Consider the following 18,681-nt stretch of genomic DNA (forward strand, 5'->3'; position numbering starts at 1 on the left):
TTCCAGATACAGCTTTGGCTAAGCCTGAGTGTGTGGCCACAACCTGGTGATTGTAGAGGAACAGAGAGATGGTGAAGGCCAGCGGGCAGAAAGATACTGTGGGTTTAAGCCTCTTCTGTTTCCACAGACGGCCGTCGCTGAGACTTCCAGACGGGCAAGTGCTGAGAGGTCAAGTGTGGAGAGTTTAGTGGTGACCAGCGGTGAGATTGAGGATTACCACCAAGCGAATGACCGAGATCACCAAAATATACTGTGGATTTAATCATACTGGAGTTCAGCGTGTGGGAAATGACCGTCTAAATGTGATGTGTTGGTGAAAAGGTGGAGCATACACATCTAAGTGCGGCACAGTAGGAAACAGCATCCTGGACGGGTCGTAGCCATGGGAACAACACGCCCCTCTCCTCCTAGAACTCTGATCCCAAAACGATGTTTCCATGGCGACCCCCCCTCAGACCTCATTCTCAGCTAACGAAAATACCATATATCTTATATTATTTTCCTGGGATTCAACACTATATAAGACATACCGTGGGAGTGTGTGTGCGTGTGACGGCTGGTATACGCAGCTGCCTCACCTGGCCGTGTCTGATTGGACTCCGGGGCCGGTGAGGCTGCACACCTGTTGCGCATTGAGTAATCAGTGCTCGACAGGTTGAACCAGCCATCGCCACTCACACTCAGAGATCTCCTGCATGGCAGCGAGGCGAAAGTCCGTGTTCAGCATCAAACCTGTGCAACAAACCAGATTTCCAACACCACCACCAGCAGCTACTGCGTCCTATAGGAATAGCCCAGAAAAGTCAACCATGGTGGGGTGTCAGTACATATTATTATATTCCATCGCTGCAAAGTCCGTTCCACTAGATGCCACTCAATTATACACACACCTTATTTATTTTTTATAATATGTAGGACTACCCGCCCCCCCCCACCCCTTCCCATGCATTACCCGTTCTTCTGTGGCTTACAAACTGACATACATTAATAAAACCTTTTAGTGCGTTATGTCCTTTTCCTGTCCGCAGAGATTAAACGTCCTCGCAGTTTGTTCAGTATTACAACTCCTGCAGGACATATGTGGCCACAGAATGGGTCATTGTGCTGCTGCGTAATCTCCGCCCACGCGTCATTTGTCTTTCACTGCAAACTTCCGGTCAAAAGCTGTTAAGAGTAGAAGTTGTCTCTTAGCAGATAGCACCGAAAGGATTAGTCTTCATAATCTTTCTTCCTCTGATCCTCGAAATCATACTGTCTGGGCCGCGTCGGGATCCGCTTACACCCCATTGACGTGACGCTGGGACGGCCCGCGCGAGGGGGTTTTATGACCGGGATTGCGTTCGGGCTTAACGCACAGTAGCGGAGCAGAGCGGAAGAGCCTAAAAAAAAGACAATTGTCCCAAATCTGCACAGTCTGTCCGAGGCTGCGAGGGAGGGACGCGCACGTTCCGTAGCGATAGGCACAGCTGTGGTGGTGATTTGTCCAAACGCGCACGGCTTTGGGAATGTGCCCAAACGCGCACTGCTTTTAAAACAAAAGCTGCTTCAGTCGGTGAATTGGCAGGATGTCTCCTACTGAGTGGGATGAAAATGCTGTTTTACAACAGCAGCTAGCAGATGCCTCGTGGTGAACCCTGCTGTGCTGTGCTGTGCCCCCCCCCCCCCCCCCCCACAAAAAAAAAAACCCAAAACCCTGGGGTTGTCATGACGATTATTGTCAAATTCTTTTTACAATAGCCTACTACATTTTCTCATTTATTCAATTTGGAAGACAAAAAAAGCAATACTTGTTTATACATATAAATATTGGTTAATAATTTAGATTTATATATTGCACATATTCTGACAGATCATTCTGTCTCCTGCCTGGCCTTCAAGATGTGATGCGTTACAAAGAGAAGGTTCTGGGTTGACCCTGAACTGATGATTGAAGAGGACATTCTCCTCAGAAAAGACTTCTACTGGCAGAGACTTCATGCAGATTCACCATTGAACATCGGTTAAAAGTCCCATTTATACAGTATATTAAAATGTTTAATTACAATCACAGGAGACAGTGAGATATGGGGCAGGCAGTGGGTACAAACCACCGCGCGAGGTTTGCAGAAACCGACGAGATTAGGGTTAGAAAACACAGAATACACAAACAATGATCGCTCTTCATCGAAACCCCGCCTACATCAACAGTTATCAGCACCAGAATAGACTTCATCATCACAACCGTATTCCTGATCATTCAAAGGGAATTTTCTCAGAAAACATTTATTATGTATTTGGAAAATTACTTAAATACAGATCTGTCAAATTAACTGTTTTCACCAGTGACGCCACACAGGAAAAGCGTCTCAGTTAAATCGACCATTCATTCATGAGAAAGGAAAAAAACATGGACAGGCCTCTTCATAGGACAGAGGATCAACGTAAGGAACACCTATAGAACGGTCGACATGTTAAAGTTAACTCTCACTGCGGTCGGAGTCCTTCAGCTTCAGAGAAGGGAAATGTAAGCGGGAATCTAGTTACGGCTTCTCCATCATTCAATCGTTGGTGCATGCGTCGTGGCTCCTCGCCTTGGGTCTAGACTGAGCTGGATCTAGGCTGAGCTGGGGCTAGACTGAGCTGGATCTAGACTGAGCTGGATCTAGGCCTTGGGTCTAGACTGAGCTGGGTCTAGACTGAGCTGGGTCTAGGCTGAGCTGGGTCTAGGCCTTGGGTCTAGACTGAGCTGGGTCTAGACTGAGCTGGGTCTAGGCTGAGCTGGGTCTAGGCTGAGCTTGGTCTAGACTGAGCTGGGTCTAGGTTGGTCTTAGCTGAGCTGGTCTAGGCCTTAAGTCTAGGCCGGTCTAAGTGGAGCTGGAGACGGCCAGCTTCTTGAGGTGGTCCATGAAGACCTGCAGGCTGACGTCGTCGGTGAGGATGGGCGCACCAGGCTCCTAGACACAGAGGAGACACAGCGCTGATTTAGAACCGCAGTGTACCCCCGAGGGAGGCCGCTGAGTCAGACTGTTGGAGATCTCCTCTGATCAATGCACAACTTAAAGCACGATAACTCTGCTTTATGTCAGCGCTGTTGGGAGAAGCACTTAGCGAGCGTTTAGCACGACCGCTTGAATAGTATCCTGTACCCAGCATGGATCCATCAGGAGTTTTAAGTTTGGTGGTACTAAAAAGTATTGTAGCTAAATTAAATTGTATCCCCCCGTCTGATGTGGCAAAAGATCTTTACCTATACATGAACACACACACACACACACACACACACACACACACACAGACACACACGTTGAACCCAAGGCCCATGGTTCAATCGAACACCTTTGACTCACAGCGATGTGAATCACGGAGCGACTTATGGTTTTATGTCTCTCCCACGCAGGGGAACGATAAGAGCTGATTGTCATGCGCAGATTTAAATCTCTCCCACAGATTCCCAAGAATAGAATCCAGCTGATCCCAAGTATTTCTATAATTCTGTTATCGCAGAGTGTTTCCAAACCAAAGAGACAGGACAGGATGCAACACTGGCCATGTGATGGCATGAGGTGTTCTCCCAGTCCCGGCCCCCCCCCTAGGGCGGTAAGCCCGGTCGACACACACACACACACACACACACACCGGCCCTCCTACCTGCGTCCAGCCGTTGCTGTTGTTGTGGGTCTGCGAGGGGTTGACCTTGGACAGCAGGAAGCGTGCCTGCGAGCCGCCGTGCTCCGTGTCCACGTAGCGCGGCATGGGGAAGCGCGTCTGCAGGATCTCCTGCGCATCGTCCAGAGGCGCCTGCAGCAGCTGCTTGAAGTTCTCGTACTCGGCCATCTCCTGGTAGCCCGCCTTACGCCACTGGGCGATGGTCTGAGAGAGAGAGAGAGAGAGAGAGAGAGAGAGAGAGAGAGAGAGAGAGAGAGACGTTCTGTCATCAAACTATGTGACAGGTCATCAATCATCAAACCATTATCAGACCACTGGGCTATGGTCTGGGGGGGGGGGGGGAGAGAAATGCGTTACCTCTCCATCCAACCACGACATGACAGATCATCATAAACTCATTCATGAAAGCCTTTCAAACCGTTTGTGGGTTTGTTAACTTTGAGGGACGCCAACATCTGAACCTAGGAACATTTATTCCCTGCAATGGGGAGGGGCTGGTCTCACCTCTCCGTGGTAGATGACCAGCTGGAAGAAGGTGTCCATGAGGAGGATCCGGTCCGGCAGGATGCTGCTGCTGTCCAGCAGCACCGGCTGTGGGAGACAGAGGTAGGGTTAGGGTTAGGGGTAGGGTTAAAGCGTTCACCAAGCGGTCTGCGTTGATGGGCAGGAACATCGGATCATAACCGTTCTCTCCAAATCAGCAGGTTGAAGAACATATAAGACATATTACCACTCTAAAATAAATAAATGATAACGTTTGAGTCCAGTTTAACAGCAAAAGCTGCTGCCGTAGAGAATACATCATGTTGAAAAGACTAAAATGTTCCAGTTTAGCTTGTTTTAGTACTTAATTACTGAGTTAAAGACATCCTGCCCGGTACAAAGGCTTCCAGGGGAGCGTTCTGTCCCTAATGCGTTTTTCTGCAGTGTATACAGGAGGCCTTATCACACCAGCCAGCGGAGTTAAGAGATTCAACAATACGCCCGTGAATGATGCTCAGTAACACAACGACAGCCACCAGAAAGATAATTAAACCCCACTACACAGCCTGGCCCAGATCACGATAAAGGGGACTTCATGCTGCTTTGTCCTTCAAACCACTCACAAAACAAAAACCTCAATAAAACTTAATGTTTTAGCACAATGTTTCTCCAACTTTTTCTACTAGTGTACTAAGGATGGTTTTCAGATGAGTAGACCCTTTAGCGGCACTTTTTTTGGTCAAATGCTATTAAAATATATTCTTCCGATTTACATGTCAACCACTTTCGTCCATTATCTAGCTTTCAGAATGAATTAATTTCTAATTTTCTGAGGGCCCCCTGCAGTACCCTTAGGGGTCCGCGTACCGCCATTTGAGCACCACTGTTTCAGCTCATGGGCTGCTCAGCGCTGTGTCGCTCTGAGCACTGCGGGCGGGGGAACCCGTGTGTGGTGCGACGCTGACCTCTGGTGGCCCGTGGAAGGAGTACGAGTACAGCATGGGCTGCACCATGATGAGGGACTGGGTCAGGTCCTGGCGCACAAAGTGGTGGCGGTAGTACGACGACTCGTCCGGGCTGTTGTTGAACACCTGGAGGAACGGGGACCGCCGCAGGTGGAACATGAACTGTGGGGGGGGGGGAGAGCAGGAGATTAGATCATCAAAATAAATCAACTCTTTTGTTTTGGCACCGCAGTGACGGAACGGCTCTCTGCCGACGTCAGGACCGCAGAGTCGCTCGCCCGCCTCCGCTAGAGACACAAGACTCACTTGTTCAGCGTAAACCTAGACTCTGCATCGCCTCCCCCCTTACTCCCACCACACCCCTCTTACACACTTATTGTATGTAGGAGTACGTCCTGGCCCTTAGAAACAGTACTTAGCATCATGTAGCACTTTATTCTAGCTGTCTCTGTTGTATACGGGGAATGGGTTAACCTAGTGATCGTTAGTGCTTGCCAATTGGTTCTATGAACATCCTTACTGCACCGACAGAGATATATTGTTGTTTATCTTTCTTCTGACAAAAGTACTGATTGTAAACGCTTTGGAAAAGAGCGTCTGCTAGATACCCTGAATGTAAATGTAAATGTAGATCGTTATGCTGAATAGCGGATCTATTAACAATGAACGGTTCATGGCGCGGTTCTGAAGTCGTCCACCAGGTGGGGGTGGTGCGCTGTCTCACCTGCGGGTACAGAGACAGGGACTCCGACAGCTTGAAGGAGGTGGGATCGTCTTTGTTGAACTGGCCAAACTTCTGACACTGGAATGGAGACGGAAACCATTAGAGAACGCGCTTCGACATGTCACCGCACACGCTTCAGCGACAACACACACGGCTACACATTCCTGTCATACTTCAGAGCTACTAGAGCCTGGCGTTACGGTGACACGCCCCACTGGGAATGCCGGCATTCCCGGAGCTCAGCATTCGTTAGAACCCAGAGCTCCGCGTCACCCAGAGGGATCCTATTGTGTGTTGTACGTCCTGGCACTTAAAAATAGTCCTCAGCATTGTGTAGCATCTTATCCTAGCTGTCTCTGTTGTGTACGGGGAGTGGGTTAACCTAGTGATGGTTAGTGCGGTCTCTGTCTGGGGGGCGTGTCTCTGTCTGGGGGGCGTGTCTCTGCCTGGGGGGGCGTGTCTCTGTCTGGGGGGGCGTGTCTCAGACTGAGGGGGCGTGTCTCTGTCTGGGGGGGCGTGTCTCTGCCTGGGGGGGCGTGTCTCTGTCTGGGGGGCGTGTCTCTGCCTGGGGGGGGAGTGTCTCTGCCCTGGGGGGGTGTGTCTCTGCCTGGGGGGGCGTGTCTCTGCCTGGGGGGGCGTGTCTCTGCCTGGGGGGCGTGTCTCTGCCTGGGGGGCGTGTCTCTGTCTGGGGGGCGTGTCTCTGCCTGGGGGGGCGTCAGACTGAGGGGGCGTGTCTCAGACTGAGGGGGCGTGTCTCACCAGGCGGATGAGCTGCCTGTCCAGCCAGCGGAGGACGTCAGGCCCCTCCTCCGACTCCGCCCTGAACACGCCCAGGCGGGCCATGAGCACGGCCGAGGCCTCCTGGTCGAAGGACGACTCGATGTGCTGGATCTGCGACTGGGCGTCGGCCCAGCTGGGGGGGGGGGGAGGAGATATGCGAATGTGAGCGCACTGACGCACCAGCGCAGAGTATTTCTGACTGCAGTTCAAACATCCTGCTGGCGGCGGGGCCGGTGTTGACTCTGCTCAGGCCCAGACCGGCCGCTGTGCAAAGAGCAGTTCAACACCGCTCACCACCACTCAACGACGACCAGGTTAGCTCTCTTCTAACTGGCCGCTCAAAGGGCTTTACAATATCGCCTCACATTCACGCACACATTCACACCCCAACGGCGGAGTCAGCCACGCAGGGCGACAGCCAGCTGGTCAGGAGCAGTCGGGGGGGGGGGGCGTCTCGCTCAGGGACACCTCGACACTCCGCTAGGAGGAGCCGGGGATCGAACCGGCAACCTCCCGGTGACCGGCCGACCCGCTCTGCCTCCTGAGCCTCACGTGTATACGGTGCCGTTCATTCGGAGAAGGTTCCGGCGTGGTTTGGTGTTCTTACTTCCTAGCGACGGTCGTCACGCGGATCCTGCGCTGGGTGCTGGAGTGTTGGTACTGGGTGACGAACTGGATGGCCGCGCGGCCGCCCTGGGGGACGGGGGCGTTGTGCTGCACACACGCACACGCACACGCGCACACACACACACACACACACACACACACACACACGCGATACCGATCAGTCTAACAACAGGTCGAGGCAGAACTCGTGTACAATGCGGGGACCGTGTGATTTAGTTAAACGTCACTGAAAGGATTCAGAGGAAAGACAAACTCATGTTTCAGAGGACACTTGTGTAACTAACACAAAGGATTCTCCTTCGCACAACGGCTCGAGTTCCTAACAGTAACATCCTCAAGAGTGAAGGCGTGGTTAGGTGTGTGTTACATTCAGTCCCTGTTGGTTGGGACTGACGTGTTAAAGTCACGGACAAGAGGACTGAACCTTCTGGCGACCGGGCCGTTTGAGCAGACCTCCGCGTGAGGGAGGCTGTGTGTGTGTGTGTTTGTGTGTCTGGGCCGAAGGTTCACCTGATTCACCACCTCGAAGAACAAGGCCAGCGTGGTGGAGGGGTTCAGGCTGCACACCTTCCACTGGCTGGTTCCACCCACGCCCATCTCCTGAACGCACAACACACACACGTCAGAACACACACACACAAACGTCGTAACGCACACACACACACGTCATAATGCAACCACACACACACACGTCAGAACACACACACGCACACACGTCATAATGCAACCACACACACACACGTCATAATGCACCCACACACATACACACACACACACACACGTCAGAACACACACTCAAACGTCATAACGCACACACACACGTCATAATGCACCCACACACACACAAGTCAAAACACACACAGGTCAAAACACAACACACACACGTCATAACACACAAACACACACGTCATAATGCACCCACACACATACACACGTCAAAACACACACACACACACACACACGTCAGAACACACACTCAAGTCATAATGCACCCACACACACACGTCAAAACACACACACACACACGTCATAACACACACACACACACACACGTCATAATGCACCCACACACACACAAGTCAAAACACACACACACACACACACGTCAAAACACAACACACACACGAAAGAACACACACACACACATCATAATGCACCCACACACACTCGACAAAACACAACACACACGTCAGAACACACACATCAGAATGCACCCACACACGTCAGAAACACAACACACACAAGTCAAAACACACACACACACACACACACACACACACACACACACAGAGGAATCCTGCTCCTCTTCATTCCCTCCGGCTGAGTGGGGGCCGGTGACTCACGTTCTCAGAGACGCTGGGGCCCTTAGCGCCGAGGGAGACGCAGGGCCCAATGGCCCCACACACCTTCAGCTCCCGTGACGTCTGCGGGCAGACACACACATAGTCACACACACAGTCACACACATTAAAATACACACCTGCTAGAATCCTCAGTGAACTGGGGAATGCCGGGGAGGAACGTCCGACACATTCACGAGCGGATCGTTCTCTAGGGCTGCAACCGACGATGACCCTCACTATCGACTCATCTAACGACATTTCACCGATAAAATAACCAATCAAGAAAACATCATCATTAATAGCAAATGCCATCGTTTACGTTTAGCAGACGCTTTTATCCAGAGTGACCTACAATAAGTCCATTTGTCAGAGCAAAGAGAAACAACAATATATCTCTGTGGGTACAGTAAGGATGTTCATAGAGCCGAGTGCCAAGCACTAACCATCACTAGGTGAACCCATTCCCCGTGTACAACAGAGGCGGTCTACAGGTATACCCTGTCTACCATCACAGGTTCTAGTCGTGTCTCTGAGGTTGAACTGACCCACCCCCTGTGCTCACCTTGACCTCCAGCGTCCCTCCGAAGGCCATGCGGAACTCCCCGTTGTAGTCTTTGCTGAAGACCCTCTGGAAGGTCTGCTTGAAGAGGGAGGTGTTGAAGGAATCCCCCATCACGATGTGGCCCCTGCGGACGACACCAGGGTTTAGGTCACCTTGTATCCAACGCCATCCCGTTTCCCTTCAACAGCAGAACCCAAAAGGGTTCTGCTGTTGAAAAAGGGCAGAACCCAAAAGGGTTCTGCAGAACCCAAAAGGGTTCTGCTGGCCGGACTGATGCCGAAGCCGTGGACAATGCGTGTCAGTTTCTGCCTGATCATGTGAATGTTTCATTATCGTTATTCTGTCTGTTTTGGCGTGTTGCGGTGACTACAACTGGATGCCTGGACTCTCCTTATGGTTAACCGGCCAGCACCAAGTTAAAATGTATTGCACGCATGTATGTATGCATGTCCACAACTAAGGGCCCGTTAAGCCCTTTGAGACTATACCGGGGATTATGGGCTGTACTTATACAACTGAATTGAATGGCCTGAGAGACATGGTTGAGACCCAGAGAGGGGGGCCCAGGGGGGTTCCAGACGTCCCACTGACCCCGTCAGGTTGGATAAACACTTCATCTCCAGCAGGCCGGTCTGGTCCAGGGCGCAGGCGTAGATGTCGATGCTGTGGCCGTTGACGGCCGTGCGGTTGGCCAGGGTGTCGTAATACTGGCAGACCAAACACAACGCAGATCATTAGAGAAAGGAATGACTGGAACTCATCCTGCTCATTAACCGAGCTCATTAGAAGTCATTAATTAGGATCCAGGTGAAGGTTCAGGGGCTGACGCTTGGGCCTCCTCACTAGAGCTGTTCCCATACCGATATCAGTATCGGATATTCCTCCGATACTGCCTAAAGTGCAGTATCGGGTATCGGCGAGTACGCAAGTCTATGCACCGATCCGATACCATCACATGACTCCTTTACTACACAGGCTATACATCGCTGTCATCGTAAAGGAACCCTTCAATAAGAACACGTTATATAATAACAATACTAGAGGCTATGTCGGTATAGACTCGGGATCGGCCGATACTCAAGTTCAGGAATCAGAATCGGGAAGGAACGTCTGTGGTGGGAACGTCCGTGATGGGAACGTCTGTGATGGTCACCTTGGAGCTCTTCTTGAGGTGGCGCGCGTTGTCCTTCTGGATGTCGTGCCAGGACCGGATGGGGGTCTTGAGCTCGTCACCCACCACCATGCCGGGCCCCTGGGTGGGGGGCCCCCCGGTGAACAGCATCACCCGTGCCCCCGTGTTGGGGAAGGCACCCTGCAGACACAGAGAGGAGGCGTCAGGGGGGGACGAGATATCGATACGGCCATCTTCGTGCGATACGACAATCGATTTACACACATTCATTTTTACGATTTATTTTTGCATTTCTATGCTTTATTCATGAAGAGTTAGTTAGGAAATATCACTCCAAATATTGATATTTTAGTCGATAAACTAAGGCGCTTTAAACAGGTTTCCCTGCTCCTGCAGGGGGCGCTCAACACACGAATGAAGGAAACTTGAACGGACGTTAAAGTAGCTGGAAGACTCAGTTTGGACCGTAAATAAAGACCAGCACTATACCTTTTTACGGCCATTTTGAATTCATAGTGAGACATATATCCTGATGTAACGTCAGAGGATTGTCTAACAATATATTGATTATCGCAGAATCGCGATATTATCTGTATCGCGGGCCATGTATCGTTTATCGTATCGTGAGGTACCCTGTGCTTCTGACCCCTAGTCTAAATCAGCCAAAGTGTTCATATGCGGTAGAGTTGAGGATATGGGGTTAAAATGTACGTTCAATAGGAACGGTGTCTCTCTTGGACCTGGTCTAAGCTCAACCATGGATCTGAATGTGTACATTCTGCTGTTGATTCAACGTGTTCATTCACCCCCGATGGGCCGGGGTTGGGTGGGGTTGGGTGGGGGAGGCTGCTCTATGCAGAGGCTCAGACTACATGTTTCTCTACTTTAAAGTTCACAAATATTAATGGAGTCGCTTTACTGGTTATACTACTTTCAAGTTATAGCTGATTACTATCACAAAGCTAACGCTAGTGTCTAGGGGCGGCAGGGGTAAGGAAACAAGGAGTGAGGGAACAGGGGGTGAGGGAACAGAGGCTCAGACTACATGTTTCTCTACTTTAAAGTTCACAAATATTAATGGAGTCGCTTTACTGGTTATACTACTTTCAAGTTATAGCTGATTACTATCACAAAGCTAACGCTAGTGTCTAGGGGCGGCAGGGGTAAGGAAACAAGGAGTGAGGGAACAGGGGGTGAGGGAACAGGGGGTGAGGGAACAGGGGGTGAGGGAACAGGGGGTGAGGGAACAGGGGGTGAGGGAACAGGGGGTGAGGGAACAGGGAGACACGAGGGACGACTGAAAACAAACTGATCTTTGAACTGTACTGTTCTGTACAGATAAACAGCTTAAGATATCAAGTGTGTGTGAGTGTGTGTGCGCTTGTTTAGGGGAGTTTTGATTGTTGGAAGGGACATGTGGCACGATCCTCTGGGAGTAGGTCAAAGTTCAGAACAGAATGCACTCATACCGCTTGCATCATTTTTGGCAATAAAACTAAAAATACCTTTCTAGTAGTAATAGTTCACATCCCGTGTAGTACAGATTAGATTTAGATTTACATTCAGGGCATTCAGCAGACGCTTTTATCCACAGCGACTAATAATAAGTACATTTGTCAGAAGAAAGAGAGACAACAATATATCTTGCTGTCGGTACAGTAAGGATGTTCATAGAACCAAGTGCCAAGCACTTACCATCACTAGGTTAACCCATTCCCCGTACACAACAGAGATAGCTAGGATAAGATGCTACTCGATGGTAAGTACTATTTTCAAGTGACAGGACGTACAACATACAATAAGTGTGTAAGAGAGGTGTGGGGGGTGGGGGGGGAAGCTGAGTCCAGGTGAACTCGGAACTGGTGAGTTTTGAGACTTTAACACTCAAGGCTCAAGAGTCTGAATTCACAGGCTCCAAAAACGAAGCGTACAAAACACGTCCCACGCTGCCATTGCTTCGCGCGGAACAACAAAAGCATCGTCGGTAACCATAGAAACATCTGCTTCCTGTGTGAGCAGGAAGTCGCGGCGCTCACCTCCAGCAGGCCGACGGCCACGGACAGCGCCACGCCGGTGGACCGGAGGGGCCGCTTGCCCTGGGGGACCGGCCAGGGGTCCCTCTGGAGCTCCCCTAGCAGGTCGGTGAGGTTCATGTCCACGCGGTGCACCGGCTGGAGGAACCTAGGAGCACAGAGGAGCGTTCAGGGGACGCTGCCGACGCTTCCATCCAGACCGACTTACAGACACGCAGTCACACACCGGCGGCGGAGTCAGCCGCGCAGGGCGACAGCCGGCTGGTCAGGAGCAGTCGGGGGGGGGGGGGGGGGGGGGCGTCTCGCTCAGGGACACCTCGACACTCCGCTAGGAGGAGCCGGGGATCGAACCAGCAACCTTCCGGTTACCAGCCGACCCGCTCTGCCTCCTGAGCCCCAGGCTGCCCACCGCCCATAGGTCTGGGTGTAGAGTTCTACAGAGGATGAGGTTCTTCTGGTCTTACCTGCAGGTGGCTGAGGGGTCTTGGGGGGCAGCAGGTCGGCCCTGCTGCCCTGAGACCGCTGGCTTCATCAGACCCAACATCTCCTACAAAACACACACACACACATTACGTTTACATTCAGACCCAACATCTCCTACAAAACACACACACACACACATTACGTTTACATTCAGACCCAACATCTCCTACAAAACACACACACACACATTACGTTTACATTCAGACCCAACATCTCCTACAAAACACACACACACACATTACGTTTACATTCAGACCCAACATCTCCTACAAAACACACACACACACATTACGTTTACATTCAGACCCAACATCTCCTACAAAACACACACACACACATTACGTTTACATTCAGACCCAACATCTCCTACAAAACACACACACACACATTACGTTTACATTCAGGGCATTTATCAGACGCTTTTACCCAAAGCAACTGACAATAAGACTATTTGTCAGAAGAAAGAAACAATATATCTCTGTGGGTACAGTTAGGATGTTCATAGAACCAAGTGCCAAGCACTAACCATCACCAGGTTAACCCATTGCCCGTACACAACAGAGATGAAGTATAAGATGCTACAGGACGCTGAGCACTGTTCCTAAGAGTCAGGACGTACAACATACAACAAGTGCGTAAGACACAAACAAACATATGACATATATGTGACATGTTACATGTCACTTGTTGCAGATTGAGCTCAGGTCATTTTTTTGTCTGTGTTTCACATCCTGATAGAAACACAGCCGAGGGGATCCACCACCACCTAAGGGCGGCCACAACAGAGTGGTGTCTCTCTCCTCTCATTGCAATGGCTGACCAGGAACATTGTATTATTCATAACATTGTTTTCCAAAGCTCAGACTCATGTTCTATGCATGACCCATGATAGGATGAAACCTGACCCTATGACATGGGAGGAATCCACTGAGGCTCCCATCGCTACACACGGCTGACCCAGTAGGGTGGGGCATGAGGGGGTCAGGAGGGGGGGGGGGCAATCGTACACGTTTACTGTTTACTAAAGACGGTTATGTGATTTACATAGTCATTGAGCAGGCTCAGGATTCAGTCTTTAAGCAGACTCAGAATTCAGTCATCAAGCAGACTCAGATTTCAGTCATTAAGCACTTAGAATTCAGTCATTTAGCAGACTCAGAATTCAGTCATTAAGCACTTACAATTCAGTCATTAAGCACTAACAATTCAGTCATTTAGCAGACTCAGAATTCAGTCTTTAAGCAGACTCAGAATTTAGTCATTAAGCAGACGCAGAATTCAGTCATTCAGCAGATTCAGAATTCAGTCATTTAGCACTTACAATTCAGTCATTAAGCACTAACAATTCAGTCCTTAAGCAGACTCAGAATTCAGTCCTTAAGCAGACTCAGAATTCAGTCTTTAAGCAGACTCAGAATTCAGTCCTTAAGCAGACTCAGAATTCAGTCCTTAAGCAGACTCAGAATTCAGTCCTTAAGCAGACTCAGAATTCAGTCCTTAAGAAGACTCAGAATTCAGTCCTTAAGCAGACTCTGGTGTCTTGCTCGAGGATGCCTACAGCTAAGAATGGGGAGCATTTGGCTTTGAGGCGCCAGTACTGTTTACGACTGGAAGTCAAACCCCCCCCTCCCTTCAGAGAATAACCACGGGGGCCGGACGAGGACAGTCAGGGGGGCGTGGTCCGACCCCACCCACCTGGATCGTGTGTGTGTGTGTGATTGCGTGCTCGTCCGGGCGAGTCGTCCCACCGGGATCAGGTGTGCGTGTGTGCGTGCTCGTTCGTGCGAGTCGTCCCACCTGGATCTGCTTGGAGGACAGCTCCTTGGTGCCGCGGAACACGTAGCTCTTGGCGATGCCCTCGCAGCTCAGCTCGTGGACCTGCACCATGCGGCCGAAGGTGACGAGCCCCACCAGGGCGTTGGGGGGCAGCAGAGAGAGGGACATCTGCAGGGACTCCCGGAGCGCCTGGAGGTCTTCCTCCTCCAGGCAGGTGTCCACCACGTACAAGAAGATCAGCGGGGACACCGGCCCGCGCTGGGGAGAGGGGACGGAGACAGAGGCCATGAGGAGACGCCTTTATGCCCGTCTGCGGCGGTGACGCTGGTGTGTGGAGCCATTGTTAGAGAGCTGATAGACGGAGCCTGGCGGCCGCAGCCTGTCGCCGCTGGGCAGACCCAGCTCAGAGGTGGAGTAATGAAAACACATTTCACTAGAAGAGGAACCAGGCCACCTGTTCATACGCGTACAAATGGTTCAAGCCAGGCCTAAGTGTTCACGGGATAAGGCGCTTCGCCGGCCGTCTAGGAGCAACCTGTCCAATCCTTAGCAGAGTTATTCCGATAACAAGTCGGACAAACATGGACGCTCACGCTTACCTACAGGAATACAAATACTGTCGACAGTAAGTGAACCTACTATACATTGATGTCGTTTTAAGAGAACCCTAATAAGAGCAAGTGCTATTGGTAGTTACAATGCTAGACTCTGTATCGGTAAAAACTCTGTATCGGCCCATACTCTAAATCAGGGAGGGAAAAATGGTATCGGAACATCTCTAATCCTTAGATACTGTTGAAGCACCGTTTTGTGCGCGGGTTCTGCGTGTGTGTTTCCACGGCAGCAGAGCTCAGCGGTGGTGAAGGGGCGGTTCTTACCTGTACGATGTACTCGATGGTGGAGAACTGGGGCATGAGCTCGGCTGGTTGGTTGACATCGGAGATCCCAGCGTAAGAGGGCGGGAACTGCAGAGATTAGACGCAGAGTGTCAGTCCAATCGTATCACTGGAGACAGCGTGTACACATCGACACTTTAGAACAGGACGTTTGTTACTGTGTCGGTATGAATACTCACTGGGTTTCTTTGGAAGCAGAAGTTGCACGCCCATATTTTAGCTCTGAAGTCGACTTGACTGTAAAAACAAACAACAAAACATTATGTACAACAACTAAACATCTTCTGCCCCACTGTGAAAGCAGCACGCTGACTAACTGCAATTCAACGATTGCAGTTTGACAGCACGTGTAGCCAACTTGATGTGTTGGCATTTAAAGAATGGAGTCGCCATCATCGTGTGACGTTCATTCATCCACAACTCTAGTGGTTCAATATTTAAAAAGAAGGACTTAGCAACAGCAGCAGCAACACAAACACGGCCTCCATGAAGCTGTTTGCCCAAACCGGGACGCGATCAAAACCACTGGACCCACGAGTCTGAAGCACGTCAGACTTTAACCGGGATCATGAAGAGATATCCTATCACCTCCTGTCTTCTAGTCACCCCAGAGTCACCTTTTTACGACGGCCCAAGTAAAGACATTTACATTTAACAGATGCTTTTATCCAAAGCAAATTACAATCAGTACATTTGTCAGAAGAAAGAGAAACAACAATATACCTCTGTGGGTACAGTAAGGATGTTCATAGAACCAAGTGCCAAGCACTAACAATCACTAGGTTAACCCATTCCCCGTAATCAATACATAGATAGGGTAAGATGCTACACAACTAAGTACGACATTGAATAATTGCCAGGATGTACAACACATAATGAGGGGTCGGGAGGGGGTTGCTAGGCAGAGTCTAGGTGACCCCTGAACAGGGGAGCCTCGAAAGACGACAGACAAACAAGCCCAACACAAACAGCGCACAGCGGAAAAACCCCACAGGCGGCAGGGCGGCTCTCCACTCACCACAGCGGGTTCAGCACCGCCTTGCAGTTGGCCCGGCCGCACATGACGGGTTCGTACTGGACGGGGGGAAGGTCGGGGCGCTCCTTGAGGGGCGTCAAGAGGCAGGACACCGGCACCACCAGCCGAGTGGCCTCCAGGCGGCTGGAGGGCCACAGGTTCCAGCTGAAGCGCACCCCGTCGCGGTCCTCATTCTGCTGGATGAACTCCTGGTAGGTTGTCATCCCTGGGCTGCAGGCCAGCGGAGAGACGGTGGACGAGGTATGGGTTCAGTGCTTTGGGTTCAGAGTGTCGACCCAGCTCCCTGCTCTACCCTCCGAGTGTTGGTTGATGATAGGTTGCGTGACACGGTGTACTATCTCTAATCACACGTGGCACGCCCCTCCGGACTGAAACCATCTGACGTACTGTGAAGAATGGATGACCAAGGTGTGTGCGCAATCAGAGAGAACCTGACGAACGTGTTGTGTGTGATTGAACACTCATTAGGGAGTAAGGCTGGCCTGTATGTATTCACTGTGCACGTTGAACATTCACTCACTTATTCACAATCACCTCTACTGGAAAAGGGAGCAAAGAATCATATTTAATGAATAAACATAAGCTCAAAAGCACACTAGGTTTGTTAAACGACCTTATTTGTATCTGTGTGCTACCATCTCCCCTGCATGAAAACACAGTCTTAAAGTGTTTACTTTTCTCTTATACATGCTTGAGACTGTAGAATTAGGTAGATTGATAACAAGTTCAACAGCACAAGTTAAACAGCACAAGCTAAATGGGATCTAGGTCATTTTGCTTCCTCATGTTGGATCACTGCATTACATTACACAAACACAAGTATTAGTGCAACGTTAGATTAGGTGTAATGTTAACATCAAATACCGGATAAATTCCAGATACTTACATTAAGTACAGTAATACTCGTCATAAACTAATGTAATCAGAGATTAATACATCAATGGATCACACATATGGGCAATCGCGATTCGCTCCGTTTTCCTCTCGTCAGTCGCCGTAGATTCTGCGTTGGCGTATCGAAAGATCGCCCATCAAAACCCCAGAATATGATGTTTGATTGATGTATAAACAATAAACGCTGAATTTAATCATGGTTTATCTCTTGCCTCCCGTCCGCAGGGGTATTAATCCTTCCGACTGAACCCACCAGCGGAAGCCGGACCGACTCACCTCGACTTAAACCTTATATAAACCTTATATAAACCTTATATTAACCAGATATGACCCCAAATCTCACCTTTAGTCCGATCCGTCTTAGTCCGAGTACTACCGCAGCGCACTGTTCAACATTAAAAGGTAGAAACCGGGTAAAGGTCGATAAACAGCAGCCCGGTGGGTGGTACTCCGCCGGTCCTCCTCTAGGTCCGCTACAGGATGACGTGTTACTGCACCCACTTCCGGCGGCTCGACGCTCAAAAAAAAAAACCTCCATTTCCCATGAACACATGCGGCGCCTCACGTCATTCTGACTCGAGTCGCCGCATGTGCTCATGGGAAATTTAGTTTTTCTCCGTCACCGTTCGCGTTACACGGCTGGTCTGCCCAGGGCGCCCGGCCCCGATCTGCAGTGCCCCCCGCGGCCGCTGGGGGGCGCCCGGCCCCCATGCATGGCGGGACCATGGACCTATTAAAGAAGGTCGGGACGCGCGGTTGGTTGGTTTGGAGACTACGGACGTAACGTGGCGTAATATCAGCGACATGCGCACCAAGATTAAAGGAGATAGATGGTCAGAGCTGTCAGAGCAAGTGTCTGTGTGTGTGTGTGTGTGTGTGTGTGTGTGTGTGTGTGTGTGTGTGTGTGTGTGTGTGTGTGTGTGTGTGTGTGTGTGTGCGTGCGTGTGTGTGTGCGTGTGTGCGTGTGTGTGTGTTTGAAAGAGAGAGAGAGAGAGAGAGAGAGAGAGAGAGAGAGAGAGAGAGAGAGAGAGAGAGAATGTTTATGTTTAAATTAATAGAAAGTGGTTTTGGAGGAAAAGTTTACGACATCATAAAGTCCATGTACACAAACAACAAATGTGCAGTTAAAAGAAACAGACTTCTTCCCACAAAGCCGGGGTGTTGGACAGGGATGCAGCTTGAGTCCAACCCTGTTCAACAGATACATTAACCAACTAGCAAGGACACTAGAACAGTCTGCAGCCCCCGGCATAACACTGGAAGACGACGAAATCAAATGTCTGCTGTTTGCAGATGACCTGG

General features: G+C 50.5%; 1 protein-coding gene across 1 annotated transcript; it reads right to left on the minus strand.

Moving 5' to 3' along the window:
• Positions 1-1,754: 1,754 nt before the first annotated feature.
• sec23b (SEC23 homolog B, coat complex II component) lies at positions 1,755-17,864 on the minus strand. Its single transcript, XM_079731040.1, has 19 exons — positions 17,723-17,864; positions 16,468-16,695; positions 15,629-15,686; positions 15,432-15,518; positions 14,575-14,811; positions 12,759-12,841; positions 12,298-12,442; positions 10,283-10,441; positions 9,721-9,836; positions 9,130-9,253; positions 8,568-8,648; positions 7,735-7,824; positions 7,205-7,311; positions 6,577-6,730; positions 5,818-5,895; positions 5,094-5,255; positions 4,150-4,236; positions 3,628-3,849; positions 1,755-2,933 (listed from the first exon to the last, which is right to left on the minus strand). The coding sequence occupies exons 2-19, from the start codon at positions 16,686-16,688 to the stop codon at positions 2,844-2,846; spliced, it is 2,301 nt and encodes a 766-aa protein (XP_079587166.1). The 5' UTR covers positions 16,689-16,695; positions 17,723-17,864; the 3' UTR covers positions 1,755-2,843.
• Positions 17,865-18,681: the final 817 nt, after the last annotated feature.

Source organism: Pollachius pollachius (assembly GCF_949987615.1).
Source record: "Pollachius pollachius genome assembly, chromosome: 2".
NCBI classification, from domain to species: domain Eukaryota; kingdom Metazoa; phylum Chordata; class Actinopteri; order Gadiformes; family Gadidae; genus Pollachius; species Pollachius pollachius.